This window comes from Schistocerca gregaria, chromosome 3 (assembly GCF_023897955.1).
Source record: "Schistocerca gregaria isolate iqSchGreg1 chromosome 3, iqSchGreg1.2, whole genome shotgun sequence".
Taxonomy (NCBI): Eukaryota; Metazoa; Arthropoda; class Insecta; order Orthoptera; family Acrididae; genus Schistocerca; species Schistocerca gregaria.
In genome coordinates, this window is record NC_064922.1 from 613786229 (window position 1) to 613803467 (window position 17239).

The 17239-nt window shown below is 42.7% G+C and overlaps 1 protein-coding gene across 1 annotated transcript in view; it reads right to left on the minus strand.

The window, feature by feature from the left end:
• The window catches only part of LOC126354389 (general transcription and DNA repair factor IIH helicase subunit XPB), an 83467-nt gene that overhangs the window by 49084 nt on the left and 17144 nt on the right, over positions 1-17239 (minus strand). Inside the window, exons 6-8 of the mRNA XM_050003992.1 lie at positions 3716-3892; positions 3436-3594; positions 2179-2276 (exon numbers count right to left, since the gene is read on the minus strand). Of these exons, the coding sequence (XP_049859949.1) occupies positions 2179-2276; positions 3436-3594; positions 3716-3892 (434 nt within the window). The remainder of the gene's footprint in view (positions 1-2178; positions 2277-3435; positions 3595-3715; positions 3893-17239) is intronic.

Consider the following 17239-nt stretch of genomic DNA (forward strand, 5'->3'; position numbering starts at 1 on the left):
CAGAGCATGCACAATGTCGGCACTAGTACAGTGTATATCCACCTTTCGCAGCAATGCAGGCTGCTATTCTCCCATGGAGATGATCGTAGAGATGCTGGATGTAGTCCTGTGGAACGGCTTGCCATGCCATTTCGACCTGGCGCCTCAGTTGGACCAGCGTTCGTGCTGGACGTGCAGACCGCGTGAGACGACACTTCATCCAGTCCCAAACATGCTCAATGGGGGACAGATCCGGAGATCTTGCTGGCCAGGGTAGTTGACTTACACCTTCTAGAGCACGTTGGGTGGCACGGGATACATGCAGATGTGCATTGTCCTGTTGGAACAGCAAGTTCCCTTGCCGGTCTAGGAATGGTAGAACGATGGGATCGATGACGGTTTGGATGTACCGTGCACTATTCAGTGTCCCCTCGACGATCACCAGAGGTGTACGGCCAGTGTAGGAGATCGCTCCCCACACCATGATGCCGGGTGTTGGCCCTGTGTGCCTCCGTCGTATGCAGTCCTGATTGTGGCGCTCACCTGCACGGCGCCAAACACGCATACGACCATCACTGACACCAAGGCAGAAGCGACTCTCATCGCTGAAGACGACACGTCTCCATTCGTCCCTCCATTCACGCCTGTCGCGACACCACTGGAGGCGGGCTGCATGATGTTGGGGTGTGAGCGGAAGACGGCCTAACGGTGTGCGGGACCGTAGCCCAGCTTAATGGAGACGGTTGCGAATGGTCCTCGCCGATACCCCACGAGCAACAGTGTCCCTAATTTGCTGGGAAGTGGCGGTGCGGTCCCCTACAGTACTGCGTAGGATCCTATGGTCTTGGCGTGCATCCGTGCGTCTCTGCAGTCCGGTCCCAGGTCAACGGGCACGTGCACCTTCCGTCGACCACTGGCGACAACATCGATGTACTGTGGAGACCTCACGCACCACGTGTTGAGCAATTCGGCGGTACGTCCACCCGGCCTCCCGCATGCCCACTATATGCCCTCGCTCAAAGTCCGTCAACTGCACATACGGTGCACGTCCACGCTGTCGCGGCATGCTACCAGTGTTAAAGACTGCGATGGAGCTCCGTATGCCACGGCAAACTGGCTGACACTGAAGGCGGCGGTGCACAAATGCTGCGCAGCTAGCGCCATTCAACGGCCAACACCGCGGTTCCTGGTGTGTCCGCTGTGCCGTGCGTGTGATCATTGCTTGTACAGCCCTCTCGCAGTGTCCGGAGCAAGTATGGTGAGTGTGACACACCGGTGTCAATGTGTTCTTTTTTTCCATTTCCAGGAGTGTATTTCATCCATATCTGTACACATATAACTGTATAGACTTCTGTGCCCAGAGTCAGTCAACATAAAAGTTTTCTGGGTATGATACCACATCATACTGTATAAAACTACTGCTGGAGAAAACCAACATTTCGGCCATGCTTACAGCGGCCTCCTTCTGGGTCTACCGGTGACAGTAGACCCAGAAGGAGGCCGCTGCAACCATGGCCAAAACACTGATTTTCTCTGGCAGCAGTTTTATACAATATGACGCAGTATCATACCCAGAAAACTTTTGTGTTGTCTGTACACATAGTTCACTTGTATCGCTAATGAATTTTGCCTGCAGTTTTGTTTTCATGTACCTCAATGTTTATGACGTCATATCTCCTGAATGATGTGTCGTAAAATGATATAATTTTGTAGGTACTTTCAGTGGCATATATACCATCTGTGAAATGTGTTGCAAATAGAGTTAGTAGCCAACAAATAAAACACAGCAGTTTTACAGCATGGACAATGAAAATGTAGTAAGTGATAAACTTTTTTTTATTTTCATCATTTTGTGGGCATTGTCAGTGAGAAAAGGTTCTGTAGTTTGAAATTATGTGTACAGTTTGTTGCAAGTCACTAAGTGCTCTCATTCTCAAATACTGGACAAGTAAAGTCTGGATACTCGCAAGTCGTGCCTAGTGCCTACACTTCTTTTTCATGACACCCACCTCTCCCCCCCCCCCCCCCCCAAAAAAAAAATCCTTTAATAGGTAGGCAATTCTTTCTAGATGTAAGAGATACATGTACCAAGTTCGGTTGAAATCAATCTAGTGGTTTAGGAGGTGATGTGGAACATACATACATACATACCTTTTTGTAATAAGTATAGATCTGACAATTATACATATGAATACTAACTTGATATCTGGATTCACAGTGTCATTTCGAAAATCATACTCTGCCAGCAGAGGATGCTCCAGCTCAATACAACGCTTCTGGATCACCTCAATTTTTTCCTGTAACAAGGAAAGAAGGGAAAAGAAATTTATTAGTAAATCATTTCCAGTATCTTAGATAAATGTAAAAGAAAGTCTACAGACATTGCACAAAAGTTGTCCCCATTCCTTTCAAAATTCAGCATTTTTCTTGGTCTTATTTTTTTAAAATTATTTTACAGTGTCAGAAAAAAAGATTAACACAATTTCACAGGCTTAAAATGAGGATTGCAGGGAGACCTGAAACTTATTTCATACTCCCACAGAACAATACTCAAGGGCATGGAAAGAAACTAAAACAGTTGAACTAATGTACATTCAATGTTCAATGCAAATTTCCTAAAAATATCAGTAAATTTAAATGCTGACTAAAGGAGAAAAATCTTACAACTTAATAGGACTTGGAGCTGTTAGTAGGTGTTTCCAACTAAGTGTTCTTTCAATTTAGCCACTGCAACTTCGCTATTAACAGTGCGAAATTTCCTGAAATTTCCTTTCCTCTTCATGTGAACATTTCACAAAGTACTAGCATGACAGCACAAGTGTTTTCCACAAATGCTGGCATCCAGAACTACAATACGTTCCTTTAAAAGTGTGGATAAACAGTGAGAGGAAAATGGATTATCTAATAGTTAAACCTGAACTGAAATAAGAACATGAGTGACAGCTCACTAACAAAGCAGCTGCTTTTGCAAAAACCAATGAAAGTCTGTAGTCATATTTTATTTCCTGGTTACCATCTACTTTACATTCCAGATACATACAGTTTTGGACAATGCTTGTGGTTGGTGACACAACTCCAGGAATTTAATTCAGTTGTAAAATTTATTCAACTCCATGGCACATTTATATTAAGCAAAATAATGTCTCAAGCTACCAGAGAAGAATATACAAAAGTGTGGATGGAAAACAAAAAAGTTCAGTAATTGGCTCAAATTTTCTTATATCAGACGTGAATTAGTACAGTAATTTTTTGAAACAGAGAGAGAGAGAGAGAGAGAGAGTTCTGACTATTCATAGTAAAACAATACTCATATTTTTTTGTGCTCAATATCTTTTGCAATTATTTGAACCAGTGGACAATATGTTTAAATTCTTCAACATGTACCAACACAACTTTGTTGCTAAAGATTATGATGATGTACAAACTGTAAACAACTACACTAAGAAAAAAGCTGACCTGGTTGACTTCAAATGACACAATTTTTGTAACAGAATCCTCTTCGTCCTCATCTTCCTTATCAATCTTGTCATAGAAGCTAGTTATGTCCTCCGGTACAGCCTGGCCATCTGTATCTGTTGGCGCTGCACCTTCTGCAGGAGGTGCACTGCTGCCAAACTGCTTACACAAATAATGCATATAAAGATGACAGGAAATTCAAGTAGAACACATTTATGATGCAAATGGCATAAACACCATATTGAGAGAGAGATTTAAGAAATGCTGGAACTCAACTGACCTGTGTTGTACCTTTCTTGTCCTGTGTCTGTGTGATCAGCCCATCACCCTCAGCACCATCTTCCACATTTCGACGTAACCGGCATTCTTGAATTACTGGATCTTTCAGTAGCTTCTGAAGCACTTCAGGAAATGGTGACTCAACAAAATAACGATTGTGTTTTAAAACCAGTTTCACCTACAGAGAAAAAGAGTGAAACATTGTACAATTTTACTAATTTTCTTCCAGGATATAAGGGAAATGTTATGGAAAACTGATACAGCATTCCACTTGATGGTAGATATTTACAATAACAAAATCAGAGGAATACAAAAATTCCACATCCACGAATTTGGCCAATTCACGTGTGTGTACGATTAGAACTAGCGAATAATAAATTAAAAACATGGACTCAGAGAAGAAAGCAAATGTGGATATTAGGCAGCAGTATAACATTTACAAAATTAACAAATAATATACAACTACACTAACAATAGAGAAAATTGCTAGGGAAGATTCATACTATATGGGTACACTAAAAGAATAGGCCGTAAGAACAGTGGTTTAAAGCAACTGTTAAAGTTCTTGAACTCTGTTGTGTTATAGTTTATTTCACAACAATCACTGTGGTGTGATTAATTTTAGTACAGGGGCAGAGGTTCCCATGTAATTAAGTTAAACAAGGCAGCTTCGTCAGCACGTCAAGCTCCTCGAACAGTTACAGCAAGGTACTGCAGTCAACATCAAAGCTATGATTGTGCGCACAAATGGAAACTCAACTGGAACCTCCATGACTGAACTGCCTCAGCCAGCACTGGCTGTTCCATCAAAATTGCAATCCTCTGTTTTGTTCTCAATACTGTAATGAAAAATCAATAACTGTAATAATTTATAGCATCACTATCACACATTGCTCGTATAAATATGGAACAATATTTTAGTGGTTGGTCCACCTTGTTTTTGGCAACAGTTTGGCAGTGGCCATTCATTCTAGTTGACAGCTGGTTAGTTGTCATACCAGTGCAAAATGCTGTGCAGAGGTTGCAGCAGAGCAGCTATCACACGTGGCCCAGCTTGGAACTCTTTGCCTTTACAAATGTCTGCTTGTGTCTGTGTATGTGCAGATGGATGTGTGTGTGTGTGTGTGTGTGTGTGTGTGTGTGTGTGTGTGTGTGTGTGCGTGTGTGTGTGCGTGTGTGTGCGTGCGCGTGTGCGTGTGTGTGTGCGTGTGTGTGTGTGCGTGTGTGTGTGTGCGCACGTGTATACCTGTCCTTTTTCCCCCTAAGGTAAGTCTTTCCGCTCCCGGGATTGGAATGACTCCTTACCTTCTCCCTTAAAACCCACATCCTTTCGTCTTTCCCTCTCCTTCCCTCTTTCCTGAAGAAGCAACCGTCAGTTGCGAAAGCTAGAAATTTTGTGTGTGTGTTTGTGTGTTTTATTTATTGTGCCTGTCTACCGGCACTTTCCCGCTTGGTAAGTCTTGGAGCCTTTGTTTTTAATATATGAACAATATTTTTATTTTTACAAGAGCTGTTGAAAATGTAAATTGATTAGTGAAAGAAGGTAATTTTTGTGTTAATGAGTTAATGATGCCAGTAAGGTGTATTAAGAGTGTCAGTTCACGAGTTGTTTCTTCAAATGTATTTCCCTCTGTTAGTAATGCTGTTACAGTTAATAAAATATCTAAATGGGGATGTACACTAGGACATGTCAGAGCTATTATAATCAGCCCAAAAGTTCAGGAATGCTATCATATAAAATCACTTTGTCATACTGCTCAAAACGTATTCAACAGTTTGATCATTACTGTGGATGACATAGTATGTCATCACTGTAAAGAAGTAGGGGGAGGGTAGGGTGGGTTGACGGAGAGAGGCAGGAGGCAGGGAAGGGGTTAGGGGAAAGTGTCTAGCACCTCGTGGGAGAGTGGGGAGCTATCTCTGGGCTAGTTAGGGAAACAAGTGGCAGACAGCTGAGCATGCGATTTCACTGACTAGGGTAAGATAACAGCACCCCCCCCCCCCCTCCCCCTCCCCCATCCCCCCCAAGACACACACAGTTTTGGCCAAGAAGGTTACAAGAGTGAAGGATATGCTGTAATGATAGCTCCCATCTGTGTAGCTCAGAAAAGCTGGTGTTGGTCTCTAATGTTGTGCTCTGCTGCATGTTGGGCCACCGGTTGGTCCACCTTGTTTTTGGCAACAGTTTGGCAGCGGCCATCCATTCTAGTTGACAGCTGGTTAGTTGTCATACCAGTGCAAAATGCTGTGCAGAGGTTGCAGCACAGCAGCTATCACACGTGGCCCAGCTTCTGATGGAGAAGGATAACCCTGTGACAGGACTGATGTAGGTGGAGCTACTAGGATGTGTGGATTGATCACGTCTTGCATCTGGATCTTCGCCAGATTATGATCCCTGTGGGAGGGGATTGGAGACGGAAATGACATAGGGATGGATTAATGTGTGATGGATGTTGCGTGGACAGCGGAACACCACTTTGGAAGAAGTTGGAAGTATCTTGGGCAGGATGTCACTCATTTCGGGGCATGATGATAGACAATCAAAGCCATGATGAAGGATGTGGTTCACTCGTCCCAGAGGCGCTTCTTTAAGACTTGGGTAGATGTGAGGATCAGGTGCGTGTGAGGATATGGCATGGGAGATCTGTTTGAGGAGTAGGTTTGAAGGGTATTGTCTCTCTGCAAATGCCTTTGTGAGACCTTCAGCATACTGGGCGAATGAGTTCTCATCACTGCAGACGCATCAACTAAGGGTGGTGGGCTGTGTGGGTATGGGAGGATGTTTGGTATGGATGGTGTGGCAGCTATCAAAGAGCTGGTACTGTTGGTGATTGGTGGGTCTGAAGAGGACCGAGGTGTGGATGGAGCCACCTGAGAAGAGGAGATCAACATCTAGGAAGATGGCACGATAGGTGGGGGATGACCAGGTGAAGTGGATGAGAGAGAAGGTGTTGAAATTGTGTGGAATGAGACTAACATGTCCTGCGCTTAGGTCAAGATTACAAAGGTGTCAACAATAAAACTGAACCAGACCAGGGGTTTGAGGTTCTGGGAAGCTAGGAATGTTTCCTCTAGGTGGCCAACGAAGATGTTGCATAGGAGGGTGCCATGCATGTGCGAATGGCTGTGCCACAAATTTGTTTGTATACCTTACCTTCAAAGGTGAAATAGTTACGGGTTAGAATGTAGTTGGTTAGTTATACGAGGAGTGGAGTGGTAGGACTGGAATTTGCGGGGCTTTGGGAGAGGTAGCGTTCAACTACAGTAAGGTCACGCACACGAGTGATGGTGGTGCATGGCGAGGATTCATCAATAGTGACGAGCAGGGATCGGGGAGGTAAGGTTGTGGGGATGATGGAGAGTCAGTGCATGAAATGGTTGGTATCTTTAATTTGGGAGGCTCTAGGTTTTGAACAACTGGCTGGAGATGTTGATCAACAAGAACAGAGATTCTTTCAGCGGGGGCACTGTAAACAGCCCTCCCCTGTCATTTCTTCATACACACCTGATCCTCACATCCATCCCAAGTACCATCCACAAAGAAGTGCACCCCATTGTCACCCAATACCACCCCAGATAGGAATGACAACCACATCGTTCGTCAGGGAATTAACGATCATCATGGCCTGAAATGATGGACATTCTGGCCAAGATACTTAAAACCCCTCATAAAGTGGTGTTCCACCACCCTCCCAATCTCCACAACGTCCTAGTCCATCTCTAAGTCATTCCCGTCCCCAATCCCCTGCCTGTGGAAGTCCCAGTACCAACTACTCCAGCACAATCACAGCCTTATTCTACCCCATCAGAGGCTGGGCCATCTGTGAAAGCAGCCATGTTATATACCAGCTCTGCTTCAACCACTGCACAGAGCATTTTACATTGGTACGACAACCAACCAGCTGTCAACTAGAACGAATGGCCACTGCCAAGCTGTTGCCAAACCCTAGGTGGACTAACCAGTGGCACAACATGCAGCAGAGCACAGCCAGTGAGACTACAATGGCTGCTTCACAGCCTATGCCATCTGGATCCTCTTCACCACCACCAGCTTTTCTGAGTTGCACAAATGGGAGCTAACCTTATAGCACATCCTTTGCTACCATAATCTTCCTGGAAAAAATCTAAGGTAACTCGCTGTTCCCCACCCCCTACCCCAGTACCGCACCGAATTTGTGTCCCCACATTAGCCAGATGCCTGCTGCTATCTCATGCCCTTGTTTATGAAATCGCATGCCCAGCCATCTGCCACCTGCCCCCTCTACCTGTACCACTAGCTAGTCCACAGATGGCTCCCCAGTCTTGCACAAACTGTTGGATGCCTCCCCCAACCCCCTTCCTGCCTCTCGTCTCTTTCCATCTCTCACCCCCCCCCCCCCCCCCCCCCAGTACACTCAACATGGACCACAAAAGAGCTGGCAGTGGACTGAGCACAATGTAGAGAGACAAGCATGTGCATGTGAGTGACTGAGTAAGTGAGCAAGTGTGTGTGTGTGTGTGTGTGTGTGTGTGCGTGTTTGTTTTTCCTGCAAGCTTGTAAAAGGCAGTTCATTCTCAAAGCTAGCCAAGCTCTATACCTTTTGTTTGTGTACCTATTAATGATGCAGCACTTCCGCTTTTCAGTGAGTCATCACTATTAAAATATACTTACACGTAAGCTTCATGCTACAGCTTTCACCAGAAAAAGAAAGGGAAACACACCTTCATCCACACAAGCAAGATCTTGAATGTTACTTCTTGGTAGAGCTTACACACAAATTTACAGAACATGACCTTACACTTTTTTTTTTTTTTTTTTAATAAGGCCACAATCTGGCAGAAAAAGTTCAAGTGGAAACAAATACTGAAACTCTTATTACAGAATTTAAAAATGTTCTAGGTACCTTATTCAATAAGGTGTTTAAGACTCAAAATAACCAAATCCAAGGCATAGAATACCATAAACTAAAAAGATCTCAAAGGCCCCAAGTCAATGGAATGGTAGATGATCCAGATTTTACATAGACAGAATACAGGAAATAATAATTTGTTTGCAGACAAACTCCTGGTAAAAATGGTGTTACTAGTAAGCTCCTTCATAGAATACCTAGTAAGCTCCTTCATAGAATACACAGCAAGTATCTTACCATTTTATATAACAGTTGGCTACAGAATGCCTGCTTTCCAAGACTGTGGGAAAGAGCCAACGTAGAACCCACTCCCAAACCCTGTAGTCTCCAAATTCTGTCCCATCAGTTTTCTGTATATGGAGGGGGGGGGGGGGGCTATTGGAAAAGCTCTTAATTAACAGAAATATGTAGCATGACTTCCATAAAGATCTCCCAAGTAAAAATCAGTACGGATTTGTTCCAGAGAAAGAGACAGAAACTGCACTGTTGGCAGTTAAGAACTTCATTGAGGGAAGTATATCAGAAGGACGATATGTAATAATGGTCAGTCTCGACATTAAGGGTGCTTTTGGTGCAGCTTGGTGGCCCAGCATCATAAACATGCTACGCAAGTTACAGTAGTGTTACCATTTATCATCATCAAACTAGAGGAGGTGACAAAAGGGTGCCCACAGGAGTCTTGCTGTAATCCATATTTTTGGAGTACCCAGTATAATTCTCGGCTGAATTTGGATTACACAGATAAAACAAAGATGGCAGCATCTGTACATGACAATCACGTGCACAGGAGAACAACAACAGAGAAATAGAAAAAAATCACAGCTTGTGCTCTAAACAACAAAATCCAATTTAATGTCCTAAAATCAAAAGTATTGCTAATAATGATGAGAAGGCATAAAGACAAAGCAATAATTAGTACAGTCCTACACAACAATGTTTTGCAACAAGTTGAACAATAACAATGTTTGGATATAATTAATGATTCTAAAATTACCTTTAATGAACATATACAAAACATGAAAGAAAACTGTACAAAATTAATACATTCTTTATCTAAATCAGTATCATTCAGGGGCAATGAAAATAATTTACTAAAGAGCTATAATACCAACATTGGCACATGCAGCTCCTGTTTAGATCCACACACTAAGAAGAGAATATAACTGTACGAAGATTTGATGGATTCAGAACTTTATCAACACTTAGACTGCTAAGGCTTCAGAACAACATATACTGAAGCACTGTGCAACCTACCAAACCTTATGCCAATAATTACTAAGCTCCAGGCAACAGCTGAAGAAAATAAAATTATAAAAAATGGAACACATGGCCCATTCTGTAGTCAGTCCTTCAGATTGAAAACTGTGCCCCCCATCCAGCAAGTACACTAACTTTAGAAGAACATTATAATAAAGGAATATTCAATACAAGTTTACGTCAATATGACTTATTTAAAGAATGAAACAGGTTCAGGAGTGGCAAGATTGCTTGCCAGTGAAAGTACACATTAAGAATGGCTTCACTATTAGCCAATCACAACTATTAACAATTTTTTAAGCTTTAGAGAAACTAGATAACTTATGAGACATAAATTTTAAAATGGTAGCTGTAATACTCACGGCAACCTAATTACACTGGACTCATTAAAAAATTCCAGACTCATACATTTTTGTTAGAAAGGATTAGAAACAAAATTTGGCAGTTGCGTCAGGGGAACGGCATATTAAATTTGAATGGGTAAAAGCCCATGTAGGAACTCCTTGAAATGAACTGGCAGCCAAGCTTGACAAACAAGGAGCTTGAGAAAATTCAGTAGAAAGCTACAACAGAATTTCTCTGCCTCTGATCAAAAGAAAATTGCGAAGCACACAGAAAGAATGAGCTGAAACTACAAAAGTCGCAAGCACAAAATTTTTTTTTCCGAATCTTCGACTTTGTCTTTACAAATTGTTACTACATTCATGTAATCTTATTACAATATTAACAGGGCATGGAAATTAACTACAGCTGTTTCAGTCTAGCCTAAGTGCTGTTTGTACATTTGCAGACAATAATCAACCAGTAGAACACCTTTTATGGACGTGCTGCAAGCTTAATAATGAGAGAGGTACACTAAGAAAGAGTGTTATAGAAACGGGAGACATGTGGCCCATCAATAAAGCAGTTTTAGTAAAGATATAGATGAACAAATTTCACAACTTTTGTAAAATAATAATTTTTTCTAGCATATGAATAACAATGCTACTTGAAGTTCTACCTGAAAATATATGGGTCATACAGGGGTTTATTATTGTGAATATAAATATATACCTCCCACTCTTTCTTCCGTAATTTGTTACAATTAGACTTGTTCCTAGTATATCTTGTATAAAAATTAAACCTAAATATGGTAATATTACAAATATTGTAATGGGGAACATTGCAAATAAAAATAAAAACTTTGTTATACTTCAGAAAACAGTAAACATAACTAGTTTAAAGAAATACATGTACATAAGAATATGGAAGTGATTTACACAAATTAACACAAAATTAAATACAGAACAAAATTAAGTATTGGGCAAACTCAAGAACAAAAAGAAGCAGATGGACAGTAGGACGAAAAGGGGAGGATAGTGAAATCAAGAACAAAGGAGTAATTGAGAAAGTGGAAAGTTGTCTTAGCAGATTAAATCAAGTCTTCATTCCCCCACAACTGAAACAAAGAAAACAGATGGATGATGATGAAGATGATGTTTGGTTTGTAGGGGGCTCAACTGCGAGGTCATCAGTGCCCATACAGAGTATCAATTTTTTCACAGTGTGGACAAAACAGATGGAGAAAAAGCTACTGTTTCAAATACTTTCTTGGTATCACAATATACTCATTTGGAACTGGTGTCTGCCTATCATTCTCCCACTGAGTGATTGTATTGAAAGTGGTTCTGTCTGTCTGTCTGTCTGTCTGTCTATGCTCGCTCACAAGCACTGAGGCACCATTATTATCTTTTGTATATGAGCAACGAGGGGTAAATACATACATCGAAAAAGTTTCGCATCACCCCAGTTCCCAGAACTACTGAAGACAGACGTTGACTGTGGGTATTGTATCACAGACACAGTCTCTTTGACTGTTCAGAGATATCACTAAACCCACCCAAAGATGTAAACAACCATGCATGAGCAGCGCCTATTAGATTGAGGGGGTCCAACAGCCGATCAGTTCCAGTCATTCCACCAGGAAGGAGGTACATGGCTTGTGTTGTCTGTAGTTCAACCATGCCTAGATGGTCAATACCGCGGTTCGATCACGTCCGTGTTGTTACTTTGTGCCAGGAAGGCGCTCAACAAGGGAAGTGTCCAGGCGCCTCAGAGTGAACCAAAGCAATGTTGTTTAGACACGGAGGAGATACAGAGAGACACAAACTGTTGATGACATGCCTCACTCAGGCCATCCAAGGGCTACTACTGCAGTGGATGACCACTATCTACAGATTACAGCTGGGAGGAGCCCTGAAAGCAACGTCACTATATTGAATAATGCTTTTTGTGCAGCCACAGGACGTCATGTTACGACTCAAACTGTGCGCAGTAGGCTGCATGGTGCGCAACTTCACTCCCAACGTCCATGGCGAAGTCCATGTCCAAGGCGAGGTCCATGACACCATGCAGTGCGGCACAGATGGGCCCACCAACATGTCAAATGGACCGCTCAGTATTGGCATCATGTTCTCTTCACCAACGAGTGTCGCATATGCCTTCAACCAGACTACCGTCAGAGAGGTGTTTGGAGGCAATCCTGTCAGGCTGAACGCCTTAGACACACTGTCCAGCGAGTGCAGCAAGGTTAACGTTCCCTGCTGTTTTGAGGTGGCATTATGTGGGGCCGACGTATACCACTGCTAATCATGGACAGCGCCGTAATGGCTGTATGATACGAGAATGCCGTCCTCTGACTGATAGTGCAACAATATCGGCAGCATAAGAGAGTTCTTTGTCTTCATGGATGACAATTCATGGCCCCATCGTGCACATCTTGTGAATGATTTCCTTTAGGATATCGACATCACTTGATTACAGTGGCCAGCATGTTCTCAAGATATGAACCCTACCAAGCATGCCTGAGATATTTAACTTTTAATAACTGGGATTCACAGTCATGTGAAATTTCTTGAAAGACATCATGTTTATGCCAGTGACTGTTAAACTTTTTATTTCCACTATTGCAATTTCAGCCTTAGGCCATTATTGAGTGCAGATGTTTTGCCTTTAAGCCATGTCTACTTTATACAATGTGTCAGCTTGTATAAAGTAGACATGGCTTAAAGCCAAAACATCTGCACTTGATAATGGCGTAATGGCGAAATAGCATATTGTAAATAAAAAGTTTAACAGTCACTGGCGTAAACACGATGTCTTTCCATGCCTGAGATAGATTGAAAAGGGCTGTTTATGGCTGACATGACCCATCAACCACTCTGAGGGATCTAAGCTGAATCGCTGTTGAGGAGAGGGACAATTTGGACCAACAGTGCCTTGATGAACATGAGAATACTATGCCACAATGAATACAGGCACGCATCAATGCAAGCGGTCATGCTACTGGGTATTAGTGTTACTGGTGTGTTCAGCAATCTGGACCACCACCTCTGAAAGTCTCACTGTATGATGGTACAATATGCAATGTGTGGTTTTCATGAGCAATAGAAATGGCGCCAATGATGTTTATGTTGACCTCTATCCCAACTTTCTGTACAGGTCCTGGAACTCTTGGAACCTAGGCGATGCAAAACTTTTATTGATGTGTGTATTATTATGAGAAGGACACACACACACACACACACACACACACACACACACACACACACACACACATGAGTTAGCCACACACACACACACACACACACACACGAGTCACAGAAAAGCATGGCACGGAGACCACCACATGCAGGAGGATTAAGACTAAGAAAGGTAGAAGCCACCACGACGAATGACACAATGGTGTCCATGAGAAAGGGTTTCGTCCCCATTACTGTGGAACCTAGCCGGGAATGAACTAAAACTCCACCTGAACAGGCCATGAAGGTCCAATGGTACAGGCCAGCCGCCGTATCATCCTCAGCCTTCAGGTGTACTGGATGCAGATATGGAGGGGCATGTGGCCAGCACACCGCACTCCCAGCCATATGTCAGTTTACGAGACCGGAAATAAACTCATTAAAGAGTTAAAGATTAGAGGGTACATCTGCCATGGATATGCAGAAGATTTAATTACAGTAATACTTGACAAATTTGCTAGTACTGTTGGAAAAAATGGCATGGTTTGCACAGAAAAATGTGCAAAACTGGTGCAAAAACCAAATCTGAGGGTTAGCCCCTTCAACACTAGTGAAGTATCTACGGGTTACACTGGGTGCAAAACTATCATGGACCTGAAACTTCCGAGACTCGAACTCGGGACCTTTGCCTTTCGCGGGCAAGTGCTCAACCGACTGAGCTACGCAAGACGACTCGTCTTCACAGCTTTAATTCTGCCAGTACCTCACCTCCTACCTTCCAAACTTCACAGGAGTGCTAGTTCTGCAAGTTTCGCAGGAGAACTTCTGTGAAGTTTGGAAGGTGGGAGATGAGGTACTGGCAGAATTATAGCTTCGAAGACAGGGCGAGAGTCGTGCTTGGATAGCTCAGTCGGTAGAGCACTTGCTCGTGAAAGGCAAAGGTCCCAAGTTCGAGTCTCAGTCCAGCACACAGTTTTAATTTGCCAGGAAGTTTCACATCAGCGCACACTCCGCTGTAAAGTGAAAATTTCATTCTAGAAACATTCCCCAGGCTGTGGATAAGCCATGTCTCCGCAATATCCTTTCTTCCAGGAGTGCTAGGTCTGCAAGTTTCGCAGGAGAACTTCTGTGAAGTTTGGAACGTAGGAGACGAGGTACTGGCAGAATTATAGCTGTGAAGACAGGGCGAGAGTCGTGCTTGAATAGCTCAGTCGGTAGAGCACTTGCCTGCGAAAGGCAAAGGTCCCGAGTTCGAGTCTCGGTCCGACACACAGTTTTAATTCGCCAGGAAGTTTCACATCAGTGCACACTCCGCTGTAAAGTGAAAATTTCATTCTAGAAACATTCCTCAGGCTGTGGATAAGCCATGTCTCCGCAATATCCTTTCTTCCAGGAGTGCTAGTTCTGCAAGTTTCGCAGGAGAACTTCTGTGAAGTTTGGAACGTAGGAGACAAGGTACTGGCAGAATTATAGCTGCGAAGACAGGGTGAGAGTCGTGCTTGGGTAGCTCAGTCGGTAGAGCACTTGCCTGCGAAAGGCAAAAGTCCCGAGTTCGAGTCTCGGTCCGACACACAGTTTTAATTTGCCAGGAAGTTTCACATCAGTGCACACTCCGCTGTAAAGTGAAAATTTCATTCTAGAAACATTCCCCAGGCTGTGGATAAGCCATGTCTCCGCAATATCCTTTCTTCCAGGAGTGCTAGTTCTGCAAGTTTCGCAGGAGAACTTCTGTGAAGTTTGGAACGTAGGAGACGAGGTCCTGGCAGAATTACAGCTGTGAAGACAGGGCGAGAGTCGTGCTTGGGTAGCTCAGTCGGTAGAGCACTTTTCCGCGAAAGGCAAAGGTCCCGAGTTCGAGTCTCAGTCCGGCAAACAGTTTTAATCTGCCAGGAAGTTTCATATCAGCGCACACTCTGCTGTAGAGTGAAAATTTCATTCTATCTTGGACCTCTCACATAAGAATGTATGCTCCAAGGTGAAAGGTACTCTTATGAGCACTAGTAGGACCAGTGGTAAAAACTGGGGTCTAAAGCCCAGGAGTATTTACTGGATATACACCAATGCAGTAAGACCTATGTCAGTTTATGAGGCTACAGCATGGCGGAATAATGTACAACAGAAGGTGCCTGCTAAGGAGCTTGGCAAAGTGCAAAGATCAGCCTGCTTAACCATAAAAGGCAAAATTAGCAGTACATGCACAGTTGGGATAGAGACTATGCCGAACATGTCCCTGTCACCACTTTGGGTTACAGCTGAGGCAGCGTTATGAGCATAAGGGTTAAAAATGGCACATAACTGAACACCTTTATGATAGCCAGAATCTCACACCAACATAATGAGTGTGGTACATATTGGAGTGGTTGGAAAAATGCCAGTTGATCATACAAGAACTTCCAGCTGCCTTAATGACTCTTCGAATGTAATAGTTGGTAGAAGGGAGATATAATCTAGTTTACTGATGAGTCAAGAACATAAGAATATTCTGGTGCCAAGTTATACGGGGTGTAGCCTAGATGAGAGAGAGAGAGAGAGAGAGAGAGAGAGAGAGAGAGAGAGAGAGAGAGAGAGAGCAGAGCAGTCTCTCTAGGGAAGTTTATCATGGTATTCCAGGTGGAAATATCCACTATCAGACTGTGCATGGAACAGAATTTGCATAGGTGCTAGAGGGATCATAGCATCTACATTTATTCATACAGTCAAGCAGCTCTGAAATCTCTATCAGTCTCTGCAATGAGATTATATATCATAGCAGAACATCTTGATGCCTTTGCAAGACTAGGGGAAAGCAACAGGGTAAACCTGCTGTTGGTTCTCAGTCAGTGGCAATGAACAAGCTGATAGGCTAGCTAAGACAGGCATGATAACTCCATTTATTGGACTGGAACCTGTCCTAACCATCACCAAGATGATCATAAATCAAAACTACATAGCTGGATCAAGAGGCAGCATATAGAATATTGGACTATGATCCAAAAACAAAAACTTAGCAAGGTAATGATGCCAAAGCCATATTTCAAGATAAATTCTGCAAGCCTGGACTTCAAAAGGACACACATTAGACTCACGGTAGGATTAATGACTGGTCATTGGAGCTTAAACGTCTACAAAAAATTGGCATAGAGAAAGAAGCCATTAAGTGTAGACTAGGTGGTGAAGGGGGATGAGACTGTGTCACACTTAATCTTTCAATGTAAATTGTTGAAGGTCAAGAGACACGAAATATTTGGGTCATCATGTCCCAAAGAAATCATGTTGAATAAGGAATTAGTACAGGGTCTCCCATTAGTTTTGAAGGGTATGGTTGGCTTTATCAAAACTAGACAATAAATTCAGTTTGGTGCAGCCAACAATGGGCTAAGATTACTGTTTTTTTTCCTCCCTATGCAAATAAAATATATTTCAATACGTTCATATACATATCTCTTTGGTCAGTATAGTACCAACAGGAACTGTGACAATGCATTATTATTATTATCATTTACTTTTGCTTTTCCTCAGCTGAGGTATACCTTTTTAGTGCTAGTCATTGCTACATATTAACCAAAGACCTCAAACAGATGACAGCTGCTATTTCAAGAGCCTTATTGGGCTTTATAGGAATAATAAAGCACAACTGAAACCATTAAACATTGAAAATAAGTGATGTAATTCATTTCATGAAATAGTTTAGCTGTTTTATGACTGCCATGGCATATAACTTATTTATATACTGTATTAACACAGACACAAGGACATAAGTGAGAAATAGGGGGTGAAAATGAGATAAACGAGACAATTTGACTATCTTACAGGAAAAAGTGACAACTTCCTTATGAGTAAAAGGGTATACTTGTATGCCTTAGGCAGAAAGAATTACTTTTATTTTTATTTTTGGAGGAT